The sequence below is a fragment of the Beta vulgaris genome, chromosome 4, assembly GCF_026745355.1.
Source record: "Beta vulgaris subsp. vulgaris cultivar EL10 chromosome 4, EL10.2, whole genome shotgun sequence".
NCBI lineage: Eukaryota > Viridiplantae > Streptophyta > Magnoliopsida > Caryophyllales > Amaranthaceae > Beta > Beta vulgaris.
Window position 1 is genome coordinate 40,201,506 of NC_079205.1, and position 25,271 is coordinate 40,226,776.

Here is a 25,271-nt window from a genome sequence, read left to right on the forward strand (position 1 = left end):
CAAGCTTCGGAGGAGCTGGGTGGTATTGGTCCAGGATGCTTAGCACTCTCTTGGGCTTTTGGGGAGGCCCATTGACGTGGCGTCTTGAGGTGGTCGGAGTCTGTCGGAAGGTAAACCGTCCTTTTCAGGCGGTCTATATAAGTGAAGATAGTACTTTGATTTTTGTCTCATTTGCGTTGCTCTGATCCTTTTGAGAATCTTACTTCCTTCTCCTCTTTACGATCTCGAGAGCCCTGAAGATTGATAGCCTTTCCTCGTGGTGCGGACGAATTTCGAGGGTGGGCTCTTAAACAAGGTACGATCTCTTTCTTTTTCCTTTTTATTGCCCTTATGGACCGCTCTGCGTGGAGTCCCCTCGATGGACCTGGGGAGAGCTTCTTCTAGCTCGGGGACCCCTCCTCCCTCTAGAACCTTTGTTCGACGGGTATTCATCGGGGGGGTCCCTATGGTGTCCGTGGCTTTTGAGTGCATGGACCCTGCTCAGGTCATCGACGCCCTACCATACTCGAGCGACGGGTTATCCGTGCTCTCTGGTGGGGAGGGGGAGCTAGATAATCCTCCCCGCCTTGTTACAATTGCTCGATCCCGAGCCATTAGGAGTTACTTAGATGATCTCCTCGATAACCAGGTTGTTCGAGTGATGGAAGAGAGTAACGAGAGTAACTCCCTTACCGCGAGCACCAGCGGTACGAGCGAGGAGGACAACCTGCCCAAGGGAATAGCCCACTTCCACAATCGAGGGCCGTTTATGGACTTTTTGTCGGAGAACCTCCGATTTCTCGAAAGCTCGTACTTCATCAGACATCCCTATGCTCTTTACATCCCGGAGCCCGTAGAGATGATATGCACTCCTCCAACGGGATGCATAGCAGTATACAAAGCCTACCTCGAGGTGGGGCTGAGATTCCCCATAGATCCCTTTATAACCGAGGTACTGGATTCTTAGGGCCTGGCCCTATGTCAACTGATGCCGAACAGTGTGGGCTCGATGGTTTGCTTCCTGGCTATCTGCAAGATGATGGGTACCCAGCCTTCCCTGATACTATGGAGGAATATGATGAAATTGGTTGTCATGTCCTCACGTTCGAACGGATAGGGCTGGTGGAGCTTCCAGGTCCGTTTTCCCTACAAAGTTGTGGGCACTATGCCATAAATCAACAGCACTTTCGTACTGAGTTTTTGTACGTATATCGAGCTGAGCCGTGGGATTTCCCAGTGGTTCCTTTGGTTGAGGGCCCCAATCTATGGATGAACAGATCGGTGCCTCCCATGTCGAAGGAGGAGGCTCGGGTTGCCATTTACTGCCAGTGTCGTACCATCCTCGAGAGGGGGACAAGAAACAGGTGCCTCAGTACTGGAACCTGCGTGGAGACCTAAGCAATGAGCACTTCTTGTCGACAATGGGGTTAAGCCCGGCCTATCCTCCGGGTAGGGACTTTGTATGCTTAAGGCCCTCGACCTGCCTTTATTTTTAATGTACTGATGTTGCCTTTGTCTTTGGCAGTCATAGCTCGCCAAGAACTTGACGAGGAGATGCAGAAATGCCTAACCGCCAACCAACGGGTTCAGGAGCAGCTTAAGATGAAGCTGTCGAAAGGCGAGGTCAAAGTCCCCTGGGCCCCAAAGGTAACTTTTGCTCGAATTACATCTTGCTTAGTATATTTGCTTTGTCTCACTCTTCCCCTTTTTTCAGGATCCTTCGAAGAGGTTGAAGGTCCGCCCTCCAACGAGGTCCGCTATTATTGCGCCTCAAGAGGAGGCCGAGAGAAGAGTCGTCGATGCTGAGGCGCCCTCGAGCTGCAAGGGAGGCCTCGAGGTCTAAGGGAAAATCGACCGAACATCGGAGACCGGGACTCTTGGCCCAGGGGGAAGTGCTTCCCCTTGCTAAGAAGAGAAAGATGGTGGAGACCGAAGAGGACCTCCGGGACTTTACTCAGAAGTCGACCCTTGAGAAGGCCAGCCTCTTCGACTCGTTGGCCAAGAGGCTCGTTTCGAGGCCCGACTTGACGCTGATTCGAGGTCTATCGGAGGAGGAGGAAGTCGAGCAGCTTCACTCGTCCTGGGTTGATGTAAGTTGGAGTTTCTCCTGGGCCTAGTCTTTATTCTTGCTTATACTTTTCTAACTTAGTTTGTTTCTTTCAGCACTCGATATGTATGACGGTAATGAGTCATCGATACACTGCCGGCCTCCGCAAGCTTCGAGAGGGTCTGAAGGAGAAGACGAGGCTGTGTGAGGAGCAAGCCAAGGAGATCGAGGCCCTAAGCAAGAAGCTCGAGGATGAGAAGGTAGCCTGGGCTGATGAGAAAACACCCTGAGAACAAGGTCAAAGACCTAACGAGCCAAAGGAACAGTGTCCAGCGTAAACGAGACGAGATAATCGAGGAATGGAAAACCTCGAAGTCTGGTCTCGAATTTGCGGCGGACATGGGTCTAGAAGCATCGAGGGCCGCTCGGAGGCGGTGATAGGCTCAGGCTGCCTTTAGGAAGGTGTATCCTCGAGCTAGCTGGTCTCCGGTCGAGGCGAGTACAAATCTCCGTTGATGCGGCCTTTCACGAGGCCATGAGGCCAGCCCTGTGCTCGAAGTGGGCGATGCTACTGATGCTGCCGAGGTTCTGGGTGAGGAGCCCCAACAAGTCGGGGACCCTCAAGCTTCTGCAGAGCTCGAGGTTCAGGAGGAGGTGGTTCCAGAGAGTTCGAATGATCAGGCGGACTCGAACGAGGGCTCCTCTGACAGTGAGGAGGTCGAAGCGGTCTCTGAGACTTCCGAGAGCGATTCCTCGAGCAGCTCTGACTAGATTTATGCTTATCTTTTGCTATTAGTTACGCCCTGCGAGGCACCTTAAGTTTATCTCTTTTGGTAGAAATGAATATTCATTTTTAGCTAAACCCTCCATGGTTTTTAGGATGTATTGCCTTTTATGAAATGAATGCTCATTTTTTTGCTCATCTTTTGCTCCTTTTCTTGTGTTATTCGAAGTGGGATGTACTCGATGCTTGAGGTCTCGTGGCTGAATGCCGGAGGTCGCAGCTAGTGCGCGCATGGGGAACATGCGCATCCTTTTTGGGCTCTGCCACGTGGGAGCCCATTAAAAGGAGATAATTAATGCTATTTTTGGGGACTTGCAGCCAATACCGCCTATAAGTACGGACAATTAGTCCCAATGGGTTTCACAATCCTTCTCACTTCTCTCTCCTCTAAGATTTATTCTCCTTCCTTTCTACCTTCGTCTTAAGATGTCTTCACCTATGATAACAGCCGAGGCACTTCGGGCAGCCAAACGTCGAAGGCTGGCGAAGGCTGGCCTTGGTTCCTCCTCCATCTCGGGGGCCGCCACGGGATCTCCCGTGGTGAAAAAGGGGGACCCATCCTCGAGGGAGGGAAGCAGCTACCTCTCTTTCGGCTCCTAAGACGGAGCCGATAGAAAGCAAAGTCGAGGAACCTGCCTCGACCAAGCCTAGGATCTTCCTGCCCCTTCTGCTCGGTCCCTCGAGTGCGGCCGTAGTCGTGGCGTCCTCGAAGAGGAAGCCCTTTCTCGAGGAAGCTATGAGATTACCTTTCTCTCCCTCTCGAGGGCTGAGATGGCTGCCCGCTTGGACAAGGCCTCGGAGCATCTGGTGACGGAGCTGGACGAGAGGGCGTGCCTGTCGCCCGGCGGACAAGAAGTCGAAGCCGTCAAGGCCACCTTAACCGAGATTTGATGAGTTCTTTTACCAAACCCTCTTCCCTCTTCTAATTTTTACATTCTTTTGTTTTATTCTTACTCCTTTTCTCGATCTTTGTCAGCTGTCGATTAGGGTGTTGTCCTTAGGACGGAGGTCTACCCCTGGGTTGGCCCCTGGGACGGCTTCGGGGGAGATGTCCTAGGACGAGAGGCATACTCTCGTCAATCGCGCTGCGTTGTCTGAGTGCAGCTCTCCGAGGCTCGAGAGTCGATGGCCAATTCTTTGAAGGCCTTCGAGGAGAAGAAGGCTGAGCTGGAGCAGGCCGCGACTCCCTTAAGCAAAGGGACTCGCAGCAAGAGGTAGAGGGCGCGGCCAAGGATTGCAAGAGGGCGAGGAGAAGATGAGAGAACTCGAAGAGCGCCGAAGAGGCCATTGCCAAGGCTCGAGAGTGCCGGGAGGCCATTGTCCCTTGACTGGAAGGAGTCTGAGGAGGGAAGGACCTTCCTCGAGGATGCCTCCCTGCAGGCTTCCGAGATTGGCCAGACCGAGGCGCTTCGCAAGGTCCGGTTGGTTCTCGAGAAGCTTGCCCCAGCCTTCCTTGGAGTGAGGTGAGGAGGGTGTCAAGGCGCTCTCCCAGGAAAAGGGCGGTCGAGGAACAAGCTCCCCATCCGGCTAATCTCGAGGGATGAGCCGTGGCCTGCTCCGAGCCTTCCTCCTTTTTCTCTTCCTTCTCCCTGGCTTTTCTTTTCTTTATGTCTCCTACTAGGGTTAACATTGTACCCTTAGGCTTTCTTGTTTGATCTAGGTTTTTCTTTGGCTTGATTGTAATGCCTTCGATGGCTTGTACTATGATTAATGGAATAATACTTCTGCTTTTCTTATTGGTTTGTCCTTCGAGTTTTTACTTGCTTTTTCTAAATTCGTGATGCTTGCACTTTGAGCGACTTTTGTAGACCTTACTCGAGGTTGCTCAGGGGTAATGAGCCCAGGCAACTTGAGAATATAGAGACTTCGATCGAGGTTGTTCAAGGGCCAATGAGCCCAAGGCAACTCGAGAATAAGAGACTTCGATCGAGGTTGCTTCAAGGGCCAATGAGCCCAAGGCAACTCGAGAATACTAGAGACTTCGATCGAGGTTGCTTCAAGGGCCAATGAGCCCAAGGCAACTCGAGAATACTTAGGGACTTCGATCGAGGTTGCTTCAAGGGCCAATGAGCCCAAGGCAACTCGAGAATATTAGAGACTTCGATCGAGGTTGCTTCAAGGGCCAATGAGCCCAAGGCAACTCGAGAATATTAGAGACTTCGATCGAGGTTGCTTCAAGGGCCAATGAGCCCAAGGCAACTCGAGAATATTAGAGGCTTCGATCGAGGTTGCTTCAAGGGCCAATGAGCCCAAGGAACTCGAGAATACTAGCTTGTATTTGGTCAGTTTTGCTTCAAAAGGTAACTTTGTTATTGATGAACCTAAAAATAGGCGATTTTACATCGGCACTTTCAGTACCTTACAAAATAACTGGACACATGTTTCAGTGTCTTACAAGATATCAGCATGGGTATGCCCCCACACTCGAGGGACAAACCAATTTAAACATAGAATTTTCGGAGATTGTCTGCGTTCCATGGTCGAGGTAGCGGACGTCCTCTTGGTCTTCGAGTCGGTAGGTGCCAGGGCGACTATCGAGGTCACACGGTATGGTCCTTCCCAGTTGGGTTGAACTTTCCCAGACTAGGTTGTCGCCCGTGGACTCAAATTTCGGAGCACCCAGTCATTGACTTGAAAAGGTCGCTTCTTGACGGGCGGTTGAATAATCGGGTGAGCTTAAGTTTGTAGGAGATAGCCGGAGGAGGGCGTCCCTCGTGTTTCAGGGAGAAGGTCGAGGGAAAGCCTCTTTCCGCTCATCATTGCTTTCCTGGTCTAGAATGTGATACGAGGCGAGGGGATGCCCAATTCGACAGGTAGAACACCTCGCTGCCGTAGACCAGGTTGAAGGGTGAGTGGCCGGTTGCTTCTCGAACGGTGGTCCTGCTAGACCAGAGAATCCCTGGGAGGTCATCTATCCATGAACCTTTTGCTCCTTCGAGCATCGTTTTGAGCCCCTTCAGGACCACTTTGTTGGCCGCCTCGGCTTGCCCATTAGTCTGTGGTCGACTAACGGCGGAGAATCTGGTCTCAATCCCGAACCTTGAACAATAGTCGCGTGTAGGACCGCTATTGAATTGGCGGCCGTTGTCCGATATGAGTACTCGGGGACTCCGAAACCGCGTGATTAAGTGCTGCCAGATGAATTGTTGAACTTGTTTGTTAGTGATCGAAGCCAGAGGCGCTGCCTCGACCCATTTTGTGAAGTAATCCACAGCGACTAGTAAGAACCTTCGCTGGCCGGACGCGGGTGGAAATGGCCCTAGGAGATCCATGCCCCACATATCGAAGGGCAGTGGGGCCTGGATAGTGGTAAGGGTGCTTGCAGCTTGATGGGGTAGTTAGCGTGCATCTGGACTCTTTGCATTTCTGACCATGGCGAGGCGTCTTCCCTCATGGTGGCCAGTAGTACCCTGCTCGCATGCTTTCGGTGATGGTCCGGCCCTTGATGGCTCCCACACGATCCTCTATGTGTCTCTCGAAGGACATAGTCCCTCTCCGGGGGTGAGACAACGAGAAGTGGGTGAGTGAACGATTTTTGTAACTGCCTTCGTGATATACGAACCATCTTGCTCGTCGTCGTATGCGCTCGGCCTCGAGCTCACTGTCAGGAAGATTACCATCTCGAATAAAAGCTATGATGTTGTCCATCCAAGGGGGCTTCTATCGAGGTATTCACTGCCTTGTTGATACTGGGAGCCCTCAGAACTTCCCACTAGCATGGGAGATTTCCTTCTGAGCTAGCTTACAAGGCGTCTGCTTGCTGGTTCTCCGATCGTGGGATGTGAGTTATTGAGAAGTGAGATAAGTTGGCGATCTCTTCTTTTACTTTCCGTAAATACATACGCATGCTGTCCTCCTTAGCCTCGAACTCCACTGTTACCTGTCCTACGATTAATTGAGAGTCGGAGTGGGTTTTGAGTTCTGAGCGCCGCCCTTGCATAATGTATGCCCAAGAGTAGTGCTTCGTATCGGCCTCATTGTTCGAAGCAGTGAAGTCGAACTTGACGGCATACTCAGTCCTGTTGGACTGTGGGTCAAGGATCAAGAGGCCAGCTCTACATCCCACTTTTGATGAAGACCCATCGACAAAGAGACTCCAAAATCCTTCTTCGACAGCTTCTGGTCGAGGAGTACATTCTGCGATAAAGTCGGCGAGGGCCTGGGCTTTGATGGCACGCCGGGGCTCGAATTCGATACCATAGTCAGATAACTGGGTAACCCAATCCGTAATTCTGCTCGACTGATTCTTCCCTTCCATTACCGTCTGCATGGGCTGACTTGTAAGTACTCTGATAGGGTGAGCTTGGAAGTAGGGCTTGAGCTTTCGAGTGGCTAAGACTAGAGCGAAGATCAGTTTTTCGATTGGGGGATGCTTCGATTCAGCGCCTCGAAAGGCGTGACTCACGAAGTACACCGGATGCTGAGCTTTCTCTCGTTCGGCTACGAGACCGCACTCACAGCATGGTCCGATACTGCGAGATAGACGAAAAGTGTTCTCCTGGTAAAGGTGAAACCAATTTGGGAAGGCTTGCGAGATGATCTTGAGTTGTTGGAATGCTTCTTCGCTGAACCACCCCATTCGAATGTTGCTTGTTTTAAGGCTTGAAAAAAGTGGAGGCTTTTATCGGCTGACCGAGATAGAAAACGCCCTAAGGCCGCCATGCAACCGGTTAGGCGCTGGACTTCCTTGACAGTTCGAGGGCTTTTCATTTCAATGATGGCCTGAATTTTATCGGGATTAGCCTCGATCCCCCGTTCGTCGACGAGGAAACCCAAGCATTTCCCCCTTTACGCCGAAGACACATTTCTTCGGATTTAATTTCATGTTGTGGGCGCGGAGGTTGCGAGTTTTCTTAGGTAAACGTGATCCTCTTCTTTCCTACTTTTCACAATCATATCGTCGATATAAACTTCGACGTTACGACCGATCTGCTTCTCGAACATCTTATTTACAAAGCGCTGATAGGTGGCTCCTGCATTCTTGAGGCCGAAAGGCATGACTCTATAGCAATAGACCCCGACTGTGGTGAAGGCCGTATGGACTTGGTCTCTCAGCCATGGGAATCTGTGATATCCCGCATTGGCATCCATGAAGCTGAATAATGCATGACCGGCTGTCGAATCGACAAGCCTGTCGATCTTAGGAAGGGGAAGTCGTTTTGGACAGGCCTTGTTCAGGTCGTGAAATCGACACACATCCTCCATGCTCCAGTTTGCTTCGGACTAAGACCACGTTGGCCAGCCACTCAGTATATGGCATTCTCGAATGAATCCTGCGGCCAGCAATTTCTGCACCTCCTCGGAGGCTGCTGCACTCCTCTCGGCTCCCTGGTGCCTGAGCTTCTGCTTGACTGGCCGATGCCCTCCGATATTGAGTCGATGACCATGAGTTGGGTCATGCCAGGCATCTCATCGACGAATAAGCAAAGACGTCCTGAAATTCCTTTATGACCTCAGGATTTGGACCTTGTCTCCTCGGGGACCTGCTTTCCCTATTCGAACCGTGCGACCCGCTTCTCATCAATGCATACTCTTCATCTCGATCGCGGGGCGAGGTCGCTCATACCGCTTTGGATTATCAGCCACATAGAGTCCCATGACAGGTAGGGGCTCTTCTGGCTCGGGGCTCTTCCTCTTTCGAGTGGGTCCCTCCGTCTTGCATTTCAGGCTATTGACGTAGCACTTGCGAGCAGATTTCTGATCGCCGAATAGTTGAGCGACTTTTCCGTCGTCCCCTTCGAACTGCAAAAGCAATTGATACGTTGAATGGCAGCTTTACTTTGTTGAGAGTGGGTCGTCCAATGATCACATTATAGGGAAGGCAGGTGTCGACTACGAGGTAATCGACAATGACATTTCGGCCTGCCTTCTTTTCCCCCATCCGTGTCGGTAGCTTGACCGAGCCTATGGATGAACTGATTGCCTCCAAAACCTACCAGCGGCTGTCGATGGGATAAGATCTTTTTCTTCATATCTCAGCTTCCTCAAACAATCCATAGTGATGATATCCGCCGAACTCCCACTGTCAATCAAAACGCGGCCCACCCGAAGGTTGGCAATCTTCATCTCGACAACCAGAGGGTCGTCATGCGGGGTTTGTATAGGCCGGTGACTGTCCTTGAAGGTCATGGTCGGGCATGTGGCAGTAGAGTTTACATCACTTCCATGTTTCAAGGTGTAGAGGTGTTTCTTGCGGGAGCGGCTGGTTAAGCCTCCCGAAGCAAATCCCCCTGCGATGACATTGACGTATCCTGCGGTTTCGTCGCTTCGAGTCTGTTTTTCCGGACGGGGCTCGACTTTGTTTTCCTTGGGATCTTTTAGATATCGATTCAGCTTTCCTTCGTCAGCCAACTTGTCCAAGGCTCTTTTGAGCTCTCGACACTCTCTCGTGGTGTGGCCACAGTCATGATGGAATTCACACCAGAGTTTCTTGTCTCGCTTATTGACAGATGTTCGAATTGGATGAGGCTTTGGCAAGGGGATTTTCCTTTGATGTCTAGGTAGATTTCTCTTTGTTCAGGTTGTATCGAGGGTCGTTCCAATGATTTCCAACCGAGGCTTCTTGTCTTTTCTTTTCGAGAGGCATCCCTGGGATTGTCTGCTCGGAGTGTATTCTGTTTCTTTTCCCGGAGCTTGGCTCCTCATGAGTTTTGCAGATATCGGAGGCTTGTATAAATTTTGGGCCAGGTTCATGGCTTCTGAGAATGAAGAGGCTTCACTCTCGGCCAACTTCAGTTTGAACCTACTCGAAGGGTATAGTCCTGACATGAGAGCGGTGAATGCCACGCTATCCTGTAGGTCAGACACCTTGAGAGACTCTGCGTTGAACCTCTTGATGTAATCTGCCAAGTCTTCCTCCCTCCGTTGTCTGATCGACATGAGATGAATACTGGTTTTCCGATGCCTCCTTCCTGCGATGAAGTTCTGCTTGAACACTGTTTCGAGGGCGGTGAAGCTCGATATACTCCCGTAAGGCAACTCGGTGAACCAGGTTAAAGTCAGGCCTTTCAGGGTGGTGGGAAAGAACTTGCACCATGCGGCCTCACTGTTAGTCTGGACGCTCATTTGTGATTTGAAGGCGGCTAGGTGGTCGATGGGATCAGTTGTCCCCTCATAATGGTCGATGGGGAACCTTAACCTTTCGAGGGGTAAATGCTCTCATAATATTCTCGTTGAATGGCTGGTGAATCCAAGATTCCCCATTCGAAGACTGATTCATGACTGGACTCGGAGCTCGACGACCGCTGCCTATGGCCCCATCGGCGCCGAGGCTCTTTCTCTTGCCGAGGCTCTTCTTGTGCCTGAGGCTCCTTTCCCTATTTCTCCTGCTCTCGAGGCTCTTTCTCTCGAGGCTCCCTCTCTCAAGGTTCCCTCTCTCGAGGTTCCCTCTCCCGAGGTTCCCTCTGTTCCCGGTTAGGGCTGGGGTTGACGTCCTTTGCCTTTGACTGAGCCCTTTTTTCATTTAAGACTTCCCTGGCGTCGCGATTATCGTTCCTCCTGTAACGTTCGTTGATGACATGTCGGGCATCCCCTTTTCCGGGGGCGGCCTGGGCTGCCCGTCGAGACACCCGTGATGAACCCGGGGGGTCGAGGGCAATGACCTGCGGCTGATCTTGGTTATCCGCTTGATGTGACCTACAGTTGGCCGAGGCCGTGGAGGTGGAGGGCCCTGTTCGAAGTCCCTTCCCTCCCACTTGGAAATTTAGCATTAGAGCTCGGAGGCCACGTTCGAAGTTGTCGCTGAGACGATCAGCTAGTTGCTGAAGGTCCTGCTGGGTGACCGGGTGAGGACTGGTGTGGTCGAGGAGTTGAGGACCCCCTGAAGTTGGAGCAGTCCTCTCTCGAGGTATCCTGAGGTTCACAGCACTCGCAGCTTCTCGAGGATTGATTTCCTCGAGGACATGCTGATTATGGGCCGAAAGCATGGGAGCGAGACGAGGGTCTCCGGCAGGTTCAAGGGAGCGGGAGCCCTTTGCCTCCTTTGGTTTCTCCGAGTGATGGTCATGACTTTTAGTTCGACTTCCCCACAGACGGCGCCAACCTGTTTCGGGTAAAAACTTGTATTAGGTGGGAATGATCGAGATTAGGGTTGATGAAGGCCTGACTGCTCGGAGACCTGCACAAAGCGAAGGTTAGACTACCCCGGGGGTGGATCCGGGATCGCCCCTCCGACGATCAAGTCGGTAAGTGTATTAATTAATGGTTGCCAAGTGTGCTGTCTAGGATCGCGTACCTCAATAAATGGGGATCTGCCCTGCATTTATAGGCGTTGAAAAGTGTGAGGAAATTCCCTTCCATGTAGGCACGGAATTTAAGGCTGGTGGGCCCCGCTGGGAGGCTTCCATGCTAGAGAGGAGGATTTAGGCCTGATCATCGGGGGCCCAGGTTTGGGCCCAAACATAACCTAAAATCAAATTTAACTGAAATAAACTACACTGATCAAAAATTCAACTGGACTGATATAAACTGTTGGTATTTTTAATAGTTTTCAACTAAACTGGTATGAATCGAATTGTTTAGATAAAACCAGAATTCAATTCTTCGACCGAATTAACGCCTCTATTTTCTAGTATACTATACTATGATATACTAGTTTTTTTTTTTTTTGGCAAAATATACTATCAAATAGTGTTATAAAGCTCGTGCGTTTCTCATGCAAACATTGCCTTTTACAGAGTTTTGATTGTTGTCGTAAGCAATGTTATCAAGATCGAGATCCTACTTTGGATCGTAAGGATTGGTAGGATCGAATCGGCGGGATCGAATCATAAGATTGTAAGATCCTACAATATAGTATAAATTAGTGATAATGTAGTCAAAAGGCTTATGTTAGAACTTTACACACATCAATAATGATAGATGTTTTTCCTTTCCAAATGGTGATAGTAGCTAAATACACTAAGATTAAAGTAACATGCAACCAAAAGCAAATAGGAGAAATATACTATTTGGAATTATTTTGTGAAATTTTATGATAAAAATCGAATCATAGGATCGTAAAATCATGTTATGATCCTACCATGTGAATTTGGGTAGTTGGGTAGGATCAAAAGATCCTATTAAATTAAGATTCTATTTAAGATCGGAATCGAAAAGGTCCTTTCGGATCATGGAATCGTAGGATGGTAATAAAGATCCGGATCGAGATTTTAACAAAAATGGTAGTAAGTGCTAAATGGAATTAAACCAAAACTTGCTACTTGCTAGCATGTAAATTTCACCGTTTAGCTAGAGATTTTCTCTTGTTGGGGATTAATGTATTTACCTTTGCAACTTATTAATTCAAGGCCTTTTAGCCTTAAAGCAAACACACAATGGTTGCCCTAAATAATTTGTGGCCTGAAAACTATAAGAACATGAATGCATGAAGAATTACATCCGTGTTGGCAAAACCCAAACAAGGATTTTTCTTGTTGCTCAATCCTCAAGCTCAGTCCAGATTTAGCACACTGGAAGCATATCAAGTATTCACATAAGACAACCAAATTGACGTTGGAGGCAAACTAGGAAAATCCTTGTACTTCATTGTATGCCCTAAGTAACTTGTTCACGGGGACGATTTCTGATCTACTACAACCAATCAGTGATGCTTATACAGTGAGTCGTTGTTGAGCAGAGCCATGCTCGATCCGACTCGGAAACCAATTTACTCTACTCGAAATCGAATCATGCTTAAACTAAACCCAACTGCTACCTGGTGCTATCTTTACTTGTCTTTCTTTCATTTCCTTTCTCAGTTTATTCGCTTCTTCATATCTTCCAGCACTTGCATAAATTCTAGCTAACAACACATAATTAGCAGCATTATTGGGTTCTATCTCAAACAATGCTCTTGCAGCAACCTCAGCAAGCTCCACCTCACCATAAGTTCTGCAAGACCCTAAGAGCGCACCCCAAGCTTTTGCAGTTGCCTTTCTCGGCATTTTTGCCAGGACGTCATATGCTTCATATAATCTCCCTGCCCTACTTAGTACATCCACCAAACAAGAGTAGTGATCACTAGTTACTTCCACGCCGTAAACCTCTTGCATTCTTGCAACATATCCCTTTGCTTCATCAGCCAATCCTGTATGACTACAAGCTTTAAGTACGCCTAATAAAGTGATCCCATCCGGCTGTACTTTTGCATCTTCCATATCATGAAAGATCTCCAATGCTTTCCTGGCCTCGCCATGCAACGCGTAAGCTGATATCAAGCTACTCCACGCCACTACATCTCGCTCCCTCTCTCTCATACTATAGAAAACGTGATGAGCATATTCAATACATCCACATCGCCCATATGCTTCTACAAGGCAACTCCTAAGCTGAGGATTAGGATCAATATGATTTCGCAGTGAATATCCATGAATTTCCTTAATCAGCTTAAGAGCCCCTATGCCTGCACAAGCAGAAAGCAAAGCCAGGGCAGTGATAAAATTCGCCGTTAGCCCAAAACTCTGCATTCTTTTATAAAATGCAAGAGCCTTGTAAAACCCATCATCAACTCTTGACAAACCATCGATGATCGAATTGAACGCAGAAATGCTCGGAACAACATCCATGGACTCAAACAGCCTCAGTGCCAGGGAAAGATTATTAGAGTGCACATAGAGAGAGATCATAGCATTCCATACTACATCATTTCTTTGGGGAATTTCATCGAACACTTTGCGTGCGGAATTCAAAGAGACACATTTCCCGTAAAAATCAACAAGCGCAGAAGCCACAAATGGGTTTGATAGAAGAGATGATTTGGTTAAGTGGGCATGTATTGAAGTTCCAAGAAGTGGGCGATGAAGGGCTGAACAGGATTTGAGAGTGAGGGGGAAGACATAAGGATCGAGTGGGAGAGCAAGTGTTGAGTGAATGTGATGGAAGAGAGAGAGAGCTTGTTCATGGCGGCCTTGATTAACGTGAGATGTTAGCTGTTTTGTGTAGGAAAGCAAGCGTAAGAAATTGGAGTTGTAAGAGGATTTCATGTTCGTTGCATTCTCGCCATTTTCATTCTCAGGGTGTTACGAGTTGTTATGTCCTAATTTTTGCCTAAGCTGGAATATGCAGGTAGGGTGATTGCCACTGTCACCTGGAACGCAGCTAGGAAACATCAGGTAGCAGCTACAGCAAGTACTTATGAAGCTCGGAAGATAATCCGCTAAAAAGCATTGGATACTAATCAAGACCAAGTCAAAGAACGTTGGTATGCCTAAGAAGTAGGGAGGAAGCAGTTGTTGAGCAGAAGGAGAAGATATCCCTTGATTTTAGGGGGTCATGGCACCTTATTAGGAGTTAGTTGCACAACGTTTAAATGTAAGGCAACGTTCAAAAAATGTATTAGTATAAATAGAAAGGGAATTATCTGGGTAGCATAAGCTTCTTACATCATTTACATTTAAACACTCTCTTCTACTTTTACGATATTCATAAGTGTACTTAGTACAAGCTGCAAGCTGCAAGCTATAAGTTGTAATTCTCTCACATAGTGGATTGGTGGACTCAATTCCACCCGCGGTTTTTACCCATTTTCTTGGGGTTTTCCGCGTCACCATTTCTTGGTGCCTTGTCTCTTTTCTGCATTTCTTCATTTCTGTAGCTAGCATCCATCACTGTTATTAGCTGCATCTTCATTTGCTGTAGATCCTCAGCTAAATTCTGCCTGGTCAGAATTTGGCATAAACAGTTTGGTGCCCACCGTGGGGCTCTACAGCTAAACTCTCACAAAAATCTCAAAAAGAAAATACCTTCATTCCTCTCTAAAAGATGGCTGATGATACCGCCGAAATGATGAAGGCCGCTTTGCTGAAGGCTGGGGAAGACCTTCGCCGCAATCAATCTGAAACTCAGCAGACCATTGATAATCTCAGGAAGGAGCTGGAGTCCGTCAAGAGTAGCAAGACGCCCAAGCCTCGTGGCCGTGGTATGACTCCCCGCATTCTCAATCTCGAGGACTCTGACGCCGGCGAAGGTGAGGACGAAAAGGCCAGGTCTGACGAAGAAGAAGAGGAAGCAGATCCTGCCGCTAAGAAAATGGCGCTCCTGGAATCTCAGAACAGGAAGATACTTCGCATGCTAGCAAAGTTACCTGGAGCACTAACACCCGTGGCTGCAGAATCTCCCGATGGCTATGCTCAGTCCCCCTTCGTGGATGAAATCGCAAGGGCTAGGATTCCTAAGAAGATCAATGTAACCAGCCTCACAAGTTGTACGAGAGCTGCGGATCCTATGATCATGTGGTGCAATACAAGCAAAAAGTGTGGACTCTATCCATTCCTGAGCACCTCCTGGAAGCTACTATGTGCAAATCCTTCGGGGCCACCTTGTCTGGACCAGCCTTGCAGTGGCTAATCAGCCTAAAACCAAGTAGTATCCAAAACTTCGCTGCTTTGATTAACAAATTCTACATGCAATTTCTAGCAGCAGGATCCTGGAGAAGCACACAGGCGACCTGTATCGCATTACTCAGAAGGCAAATGAAGCTGTGAGGCAGTACCTGGACCGGTTCAACAAGGAGATGATCTTAGTCAAGAACCTGGATGTCCCCACCGCTATTGAGGCATTCAGGAGAGGTCTAACATATAAATCTAGATTGTATTATGAATTGACCAGGTACCCCTGTAGCACGTTCGAAGAAGTTAGAGCTAGAGCTATGGCCGAGATCCGCATCGAAGAAGACGAGGTGTCCAGGTATGGGAGCGAGCCCAGCTATGATCGAAAGGCCCAAAATCAGAAGAAAAGTGATTGGCGTCACCAGCCATACCAAAAGTGTGAAACTAATAATGTAGCCAGTAAGGCCACAGGTAAATCTGCTAACAATGACTACCCATCTATCGCTTCCTACTGCTTTGATGTGGATGCAGGAGGCGTAGTAAACGCGCTCGAAAAGCTGGGGACAACAGCTAGATAGCCGTACAAGAGCGACAGACCAGACAGCGAGAAAGACACCACTAAATGGTGCAGCTACCATGGTGACCATGGCCATCGGACAGAAGAATGTAACGCCCTCAAAAAAGAAGTAGCTTGGCTGCTTAAAAAAGGCTATCTCGAGCATCTGATGGGTAAGAAGGGGCAGCGAGAGGACAAAGATGGTCCCAGCCAGCAGCAACCTTGTCCACCACCTGAACCTCTACACGATAACGTAATTAATTCTATCTCTGGTGGTTCAGAAATATGTGGACTAACATACTCTACAGCTACAATATTCGCCCGAGAAGGCTCCAAAGCTGCGCCAAATCCACATAGAAGCGCAGAAGAGAAAAAGCTCGAAAGCATGACCATCAGTTTCGAGGATGGAGATGAAGAAGCTGACAATCATGATGGCCTCGTCGTGTCGCTCACCGTTAGCAATTGCCTCATGAAGCGAATCTTGATAGACAACGGCAGCTCAGCTAATATTATTTTCAAAAGTGCCCTCGAGAGCATGGGGCTGCAGGAAGCTGATATCCTCAGGAAGGCAACTGTCTTGCTCGGGTTCAATGATGAGCCAGCTACAACGCTCGGAGAGATCGTGTTGCCTACCTATACAAAGGGAGTCAATTTGCAAACTAGATTCAATGTGGTAGATTGTCCCTCAGCGTATAATATCATCATGGGAACACCATGGATCCATAAAATGCGAGCTGCGCCTTCAACTTATCATCAGACTATCAAGTTCCCTACCAAATGGGGAGTGCAAGAAATCAGGGGCGATCGTAAGCTGGCCAGGGAGTGTTATAGCATATCTCTGAAAGCAAAGAAAGAGTCTATCTAGCAATTACAGCAAGGTCCAGCGCCAGCCAAGCCAGCAGAGAAAGATGTAAATGAAGTAGCGCTGGACCTAGCAAAGCCGGAGCAGACCGTGCATATTGGGGCATCCATGCTAGCTGAATTGAAGCAGCGGATCATTGAGTTCCTAAAGAAGAATATAAGTTGTTTCGCGTGGAGCCACGAAGATATGGTAGGCATTGAGCCTGACATCATCACCCATAAGCTGAATGTTGACCCCAATTCAAAACCCGTAAAGCAAAAAAGAAGAAAATTCGCTCCAGAAAGAAATTTGATAGTTAATGAGGAAGTAGAGAAGCTGCTGAAAGCTGGGAAGATCCGGGAAGTCAAGTACCCAGATTGGCTAGCTAATGTGGTGGTCGTAAGCAAGAAAAATGGCAAACGGCGAGTGTGCATTGATTTTACTGATCTCAACAAGGCGTGCCCTAAAGATCCTTTTCCACTGCAACATATTGATCCATTAGTAGACGCTACAGTTGGACATGAAAGATTAGCATTCCTGGATGCATATTCCGGCTATAATCAGATACTCATGGATCCTGCAGACCAAGAGAAAACAGCGTTCATGACTGAAAGAGGTATTTATTGCTACAAGGTGATGCCCTTTGGGCTAAAAAATGCAGGTGCTACCTACCAGCGGCTGGTCAACAAAATGTTCGAGAAGCAGCTGGGGGATACGATGGAAGTCTATATAGACGACATGCTGGTCAAAACAAAGAAAGCTGAAGACCATGTGGATCATCTGCAAGAAACCTTCTAAGTTCTGAAAAAGTATGGGATGAAGCTCAACCCTAGTAAGTGTTCCTTTGGGGTCCCAGCAGGTAAGTTTCTGGGGTGTATAGTCACCCAGCGAGGAATAGAAGCCAATCCCAGCCTGGTGCAGGCATTAATCAATATCCAATCACCATGGAATCTGAAAGAGGTCCAGAAGCTGACTGGGAGAGTAGCTGCGTTAAATAGGTTCATATCCAGGTCATCTGATAAGTGCCACCTTTTTTAGAACGTGCTGAAAAAGGATAAAGGATTCAACTGGACAGCCGATCACGAAGGTGCGTTGTAGGACCTGAAGGCTTATTGTAATATCCTAAAAATCTTAAACATATTTAAGTGATTAACTAACATAATAATGTAGTTAGAATATATTTTATATTATTCATTCCACTAATTAAGCAACGTATAATAAAATGATTATAGAATTTTAACATAAAAATTTTACCAACCTAAGTTATGACGATAATTTATAATTTACGATTTCATGAGTTAAACAAGAAGGCTAATGTAGTTGTTAATTCACTTAAAGTACAAAATGTCAACATTTCACCCAAAATTTTACTAAGTCACGTTTATAAGTGATAGTGTGGAAAAATTTCTGATTTTTGGTTTGCAAAATAAAAAGGAAAAAGAGAAAACAAAGCTATGGTCAATCCCCCATTAATGGTGTCTTCTTCCTCACTCCACCATGTCCATTTGGCACCCATGCCTTCACTTTCTTCTTCTTCTTCAGTCAAATCTATCACCAATCCTCACCATTGCTTCTTCAAGTTAACAAATTTAGATTATTTACTTCACCATCTTCCTCCTAACAACTGATTTTTAACTCCAAATTTCCCTATAAATAGTCATGGATTCAATACCAAGAACACACCAACAACAACCTTCATCATCTCTTCTCTCTCTAATCAGAAATTCAGTCAATAATCACCGAAAAAATTGCAACTAAAAGAAACCCAAAAGAAAACCCCAAAATTTGTTCTCTCTCTCTCTCCCCTGTTTCGACCCCCACAACCGACCACCATCGGCCACCGCGCGCACCACCTGCGCCGCGCACAGTCCCGCCCCCACCTCGTCGTCACTCGCCGTTCACCAGCCGCCGCCGGAGCTCCGCCAGACCGCCAGCACTCGCGCACTCTCTCTCCTTCTCGCGCACTCTCTCTCCTCATCGCGCTCTCTCTCGTCGCTCTCCTTCGTCGCTCCAGCAGCCACCACCTCGTCATCGCACTGCCGCCGTCCGCCGGAGACCGTCGCTGCTGCTCGCCGGCATCCATTTCTCAAGCGTGATTTCGTCCTCCCTGCTCCTAGTAGCAGAGGTGATGATATTCTCCTTTTAAATTTCTGATTCCCTTAGTTTATAATGCAAGCCCAAATTACTACCTATTGTTAAGTTAGTTTAGATTGGGCCCAAATGAAATTAGTTAAACCAACTTAGTTTAATTATTGCATGGATTTAGTTGGGTTTCAAAAATCTGATTTATATTAGTTAAACTTAAACTAACTCAATTCAATTGTTGCATGTACATTAATTGGGCTTAAATCTGACCTTTTATAATATTAGCTAAGCTACATAATATCAGATGGGCTAATTGAGTTAAACTAAAGCTGATTTAGTATTTTATTAAGTTATGTTAGTTTAATTATTAAGTTAAGTATAATGTTGGGCTTATAATCTGAATTTACTTAGTTAAATCATTTAAGTTAATCTTGTCGCTTTAATATATTGAGCTTTAGTGGACTGATTTAGTTAGTTTTACTAAACCACCTAACTTATTTACTAAAATCTATTATTGGGTTATAATTCATGATTTCTAAACTAGTTGAGTTGTTTAAAACTAACTAAAAATAATTCATTAAGCTTGCTGTTATAATTGAGTTTAAATTATGAGTACTTCACTAATACTTAAGTTCACTTATAATAATTAATTACTTGACTTGCTAGTTTTAAATGACTAAATAATATTAAAATAATGTTAATGGATCTATTATAACTTTAAACTTAATTTATTAATGGATGACTAATTAGTTATTAACTATAAACTAGAATAATATTATGCTTTCGAAAGGTTATATAATATGTAGTAATATAACTTCAATGTTTCGATAATTTCTAAAAATATAGCTAAATGAGTTCTTTCATTAATTAGCTGTTAAAGAGTCACCTTAATTAAAAAGTTATTAATGATTAATAAATAATGACCGTTAAGGAGACCTTTACGATGTTATAATGACTGTTATGACCTTAATAAGCGCTAAACTAATATTTAGGCTTAAAAGCTAAATAACGAAGCGTTCATTAATAAAATTATTCTTGAATAGATTAAGGAAGATTAAGGATATTACAAGCCTCCCCCGGCTATCAAGGTTATTAAGTAGGAATTCAGGTAACGTCTACTGCTAACACCCGCATTCCCCTTCGAAGTATGTTTTATGATCATGATTAATATTATGTTTTATATATGGATTGCGGGAAATGAAATGTTTTATGATAGTTATGAACTTATGATGATACGATGCTATGAAATGACGATGATGATGTTATGATATGAAATGAAAGAATATATTATTCACGATGATGATGTTATGATATGAAATGAAAGAATATAATTATTCACGATGATGATGATATGCTTAAAAGAAATGAAACATGATAAATTCAAGGGAAAGACGGTTCTTGGCAAGTATTCTGTTATCCCGGGTCGTGCACATACCTTCCGGTCGGTTAACCACCTTCCGTTTAGTGAGGGCTATTGTCCTCGGGTGGCACCGCGCATTCTGGGCAAATAACGCCACTTTCCGTTTAGTGAGGGCTTTTGTCCTCGGGTGGCTGCCTTCGTTTATGATGTTACTATGTTCTGGGGAGACGTTCCTTCCGTTGTACTAGCCAAGTTACCGAAGTAAAAGATATATGATGATGAACATGATAAAGAAGATAATGTAACCTACCATGATATGTTTGTGAAATGTTTTACTTATTCTCTCCTTTCTGTTTTTAACTAAAATGATGTGAAATGAATTTACGATGTTAGAGTAGTATGTTACTGAGCCTCGGCTCACGACGTTTTGTCTTATGTTTTAGGTACCGATGGTGATAACGGGATGGCGTAGCAGTGAGGATTTACTTAATATCTAGATTATATAGACTCTCATGGTTTAATTTAAGTTTATGTCAAAACTCTGATTAGTAACTAAGTTTCTATTAATTAAGACTAACGTTGGATCCATATTATGTTTCATGTTATAAAATGTTTAAGTTTATGATGTTATGTTGCCTTGTATTTTCCTTATGGAAAGTACGGCGGTAACGCGCAGACTATCTAGGTTCCGCTGCTAATAATCGATTAATTAACTTAACAACGATGATTAGAGGTTGGGGCGTTACACTTATCTAGCTCAACGTCCCCTACTCTCGAAGCCAGCTGCAGGAGAGACACTCCAGTTATATCTAGCTGTCAGCAGCAAAGCGGTAAGTGCAGTGTTATCTAGAGAAGCAGAAAGTCAACAACTTCCAGTTTATTACGTAAGTAAATCCTTGCTGGACGCTGAAACCAGGTACACATCACTCGAAAAACTAGTACTAGCTTTGTACATGGCATCTCGTAAGTTAAGACATTACTTTGAGTCTCATCCTATTCATGTTATGACTAATTATCCTATCAAAGCGGTATTAAGAAAACCAGAATGCTCAGGGAGAATGGCCAAGTGGGCTATATTCCTAAGTGCACATGACATTAAGTACTCCAGGACAGCTAAAAATCCCAAGCTCTAGCTGACTTTGTGGCAGACTTTAGTCCTGACCTAGCAGCTGCAGCTGAAGAGGAAGTGCGCCACATCAATAAAGTAGGTAAGTCCGGATCCTGGCAGTTGTATGTCGATGGATCCTCGAATTTCAGAGGAGCTGGCCTAGGTGTAGTACTAAAGTCGCCACAAGGGGACATGATAGTACGCGCTATCTGTTGTGATTTTAAAGCCACTAACAATGAGGCTGAGTATGAAGCCTTAATTGCAGGCATGATATTAGCATGTGATTCAAAAGCTAACAGTTTACATGTGTTCAGTGACTCGCTGTTGATAGTAAGCCAGGTAAAAGGAGAATACGCAGCTAAAGATGGCCTCTTACCCGGAGTTAGTCAAAGATAAAGCTATTGTTTGAAGAGTTCAGCATAAAGCAAATCCCAAGGCCAGAAACCAAGGTGACGCCCTAGCTAACTTGGGATCAGCGCTCAGGAAATGCGATTTCAATTCAATACCAATAGCTCATCTAGCTGAACCAGCCATCAGCAAGCAGGTTAACGTGGTGCAACCAGATAGCAACTACGCAGAAAGCACCAGCTGGACCCAGCCAATAATCGAATACCTGGAAAGGGGCATCCTGCCAGAAGATAAGCTGGAAGCCAGGAAGCTGCGAATGAAAGCTACCAGGTATCATGTCATTTCAGGTACCTTATTCAAAAGAGCCTGCGCTAGTTATGACATGTTGCAAAGATGCTTGGAGAAAGATCAGTGGGAGCACGCACTTAAAGAATTCCATGAAGGCGAGTGCGGATCCCATGCAGCAGGAAGAAGTCTGTCAAACAAGATCCTAGCATATGGATATTATTGGCCAACCATGCGCTAGGATGCAAAAAGGTACGTGCAAAAGTGCGAAAACTGCCAAAAGCATGCAGGTATGTCCCACTAGCCAGCTGAGGTATTGCATCCCACCTTGGCACCCTGGCCTTTCATGAGGTGGGGCATGGACATTGTGGGAAAGCTACCAGTAGCCCCAGGGCAAAAAGTATTCATGCTAGCACTTACGGACTACTTCTCCAAGTGGATCGAAGCTGGGGCATTCCAGCAGGTTAGGGACAAAGAAGTGATATCTTTTTTGCACACTAACATTATTTGCAGGTTCGGAGTACCTAGCGAGATTATTTGTAATAACGGGTCGCAATTCATAAGTGATAAAACAAGGCAGTTTTGTCATGAATGGAGCATCAACCTGGTAACCTCAACGCCCAGGTACCCGCAAGCTAATGGGCAAGCTGAGTCCAGTTATAAGGTGATTATCAACGGTATGAAGAGGCGTTTAAAAGCTAAAAAAGGGAAATGGGAAGAGGAGCTGCCTAAAGTGCTCTGGGCAAACAGAACAACACCAAGAGGCGCTACAGGAAGGACTCCCTTCTCTCTCGTGTATGGATGCGAGGCAGTGTTACCTGCAGAAGTAGCCATCCCTACAGCTAGGTATGGCTTGCTGACTCTAGAAGCCAATGACGAAGAACTCAGTTATGACCTGGACTCCATCAAAGAGTTAAGAGATAATGCACTAATAAGGATGGCTGCGCAACAGCAAGTGGTAGCTCGCAGTTTCAACAAGAATGTTAAAGCCAAAGTATTCAAGGTAGAAGACTGGGTTCTCAGGAAGGTATTCCAAAATACTCAGGAGCTGAATGCAGGGAAGCTAGGGATAAGTTGGGAAGGTCCTTACCTGATTGATCAAATAGTTGGAAAAGGTGCTATCACCTAGTCACTAAGGATGGGAAGGCAGTACCTAGAAGCTGGAATGCTTCTCCTCTCAAGCTATATCATTTTTAACCTGGGGCATCAGCCAGGTTACCACCCGGCCACAGACGCCAGAATCCTATGTAAGGTAACCATTGTTTTGCACAAGGCATTGGTCCACCAGGTAAGCAAAGTTCTCCCATCTTTGTGATAACCTAACTATCCTAAGATCGTTAATCATGCCAATGAACCACCAGGTTTTACCCATGTGCAGATAAACGCAAGGGGTCGTAGCACCCAGGTAAGCAACTAGAGCATCAAAGCTTAGCTATATGGTCGTAGCACCTAGTCAAGCAGCTAAAGGTCGGAGCACCAGAACTTAGCTGGATGGTCGTAGCACCAAGGAAACAGGCCCAACCAAAGCAAAGCAACAAGTACACCAAGTAAACATATTGTTCAAAGCCAGTAAGTATAAGCATGCATGCAACAAAAGTGTTTTGAAATTGAAAAACATAGAATCACAAGTTCAAAAGGTAAAACATAAGTCACACGATCAAAAAAGAAATATGTTCGTACGTAAACACGTTGCCGCCATAGGCAACGGTAAAAAACCAACGAAAAGATGAGATTAAATTGTTCTAAGTTGAATTGCTAAGAAGCTGAGAAATCAAGAGACTACGCTAGCATCATCACCAGTGACCTTATCCTTGTCACCTGGTGCAACATCTTCCTGCTGGCCAATTGTAGTCGGAGACTCAGCTGTGGATTGCTCAGAGTCATTTGCCTTACCACCTGTAGCCAGAGCCTCCAAAGTAGCCATAGAGTCCAGCTTGAGATACCTGTCGATGTAGTAGTTGATGCCTTTGTCGTCCAGGTTTTTAAAACGTATCAGGTATGCCAGCTTGGCAGTCTCTATGATTTTGGCTTCAGCTTGAATGTCTAAGGCCCTCTCCTCAGCATCCTTGGCAGCTGCAGTCAGACGTTCAATCTCCTTTTCAGCTGCAGCTAATTTTTCATCCTTCTCCAATCTCTCCTTCTCAATCAGCTTTAACTCAGCAGCTAGCTTGTTTTCAGCATCCAACCTGGCCTGCTTATCTTTCTCCAGCTTAGTCTGGTGACTCAGGTTGTCCTTTTGCAGACGAGCCACCTTGTCTTGAAGGGAAGCCACAGTTCGTAAGCTGTCCCTGGCATCTAGACAATTCTAGATAAGCTGGCATAAGAGAGATGGAGCGTAAGTATAAAAAGTACACTAATGATCAATACATAAGGTAGTATGCGGAATATTACTAACCTGCAGATAGCTGGACAGCATGGTTCAGAGTTACTTCTGGATCCTGTCCTTTGAGCCTCTTTTTGTGCAGCTGGGAAAAGAAGCTTTTCAGCTGAAGGCCATATGCCACCTTCCAAACCTTCCTCAGCCAGAAAGTCGGTAGGTAAGCTCACAAGGAATTCATCTTCCTTGGGAGATTTGGCCGTAATATCAATAACGGTAGGAGTCGTAGCTGAGCGTAGCTGCTTGCGGGAGATTTCTCATCTTGAGAGTGGCCAGAAGAAGCTGCTGACATTTTTTTGTTTTTCAGTCTGTCCATAGCATCCTCGTCATAAAGGGTGTTGGATTTAGCTTGAGCTGTGTGCAGCGGGTAGCTAGTTTAGTCAAAGAGTCTAAGTAAAATTCTAGAATAAAAGAAAGTCATATAATTGTAGTCCAGGATTACCTAAAGACATGGAGTTTGTGCGAGAAGAGATCTTTGAGTCTAGTGGAATAATCTCAGCTGGGGCCACGTAGGTGCGCTCCTCAATAGGTAAATTGAACAGATCTGCTAATCTTTCGGCTTGTTCAGGTATCTGGGAAATTATGGGACCAAGACCTGCAGGGAAAGCAAGGTAAGAACCTATTAGTTAATTCATTTTTAGGAATAAAAGACAAATTAAATGCATAAGTACCTTTATTAAACCAACCCCCAACTAGAGAGTTCCCAGCTTCGCCTAGTGAGTCTTTCACTACGAAAAAGTATCTGGTTTTCCAGATAGAGTCATAAACAATTGTGCCATCTATCAACGGGGAGTAAGGTGCTTTAGCACTAAGAGTTATGAAACCCTTGGCTGATTTCCTAACGTTGTAAGCTGTCAGGAGTTCGTTTAGAGAAAAGGGGTGGTGCCATGTATTGGTAAGGGTTTCTAAAATCGAGCAAGTTTTCCACAGGGCTGGCATCAGCTGGCCAGGCTAAAGGTGGAGAACCTCCATAAAAGACCTAGTGAGTGGGGAAAAGTTGTAATTGTAGCCCAAAAGAAAAGGATGCTCGTAAGCAGATGTAGTCCTCAGGGCAAGATTCAGGTCTGCATGTCTGAGAAGGAACGATGATCTGAGCGCCTTCAGGGAAATTCCCCAGTCTCTTAAGCTCGTCGATCTCTTGTGCAGTGACAGAGGAGGAAACATCCTCGATTGCTTTACCCATCAGGGAGAAAGAA

General features: G+C 46.2%; 2 protein-coding genes across 2 annotated transcripts; both read right to left on the reverse strand.

The window, feature by feature from the left end:
• Positions 1–9,326: 9,326 nt before the first annotated feature.
• On the reverse strand, positions 9,327–9,875 carry LOC104885294 (uncharacterized). Its single transcript, XM_048642186.2, has one exon. The coding sequence runs from the start codon at positions 9,873–9,875 to the stop codon at positions 9,327–9,329; it is 549 nt and encodes a 182-aa protein (XP_048498143.2).
• A 2,116-nt stretch (positions 9,876–11,991) lies between these two features.
• On the reverse strand, positions 11,992–14,080 carry LOC104891273 (putative pentatricopeptide repeat-containing protein At1g03510). The gene has a single exon (XM_010676942.4). It carries the CDS (start codon positions 13,769–13,771, stop codon positions 12,488–12,490), a length of 1,284 nt encoding a protein of 427 aa, XP_010675244.2. The 5' UTR covers positions 13,772–14,080; the 3' UTR covers positions 11,992–12,487.
• Positions 14,081–25,271: the final 11,191 nt, after the last annotated feature.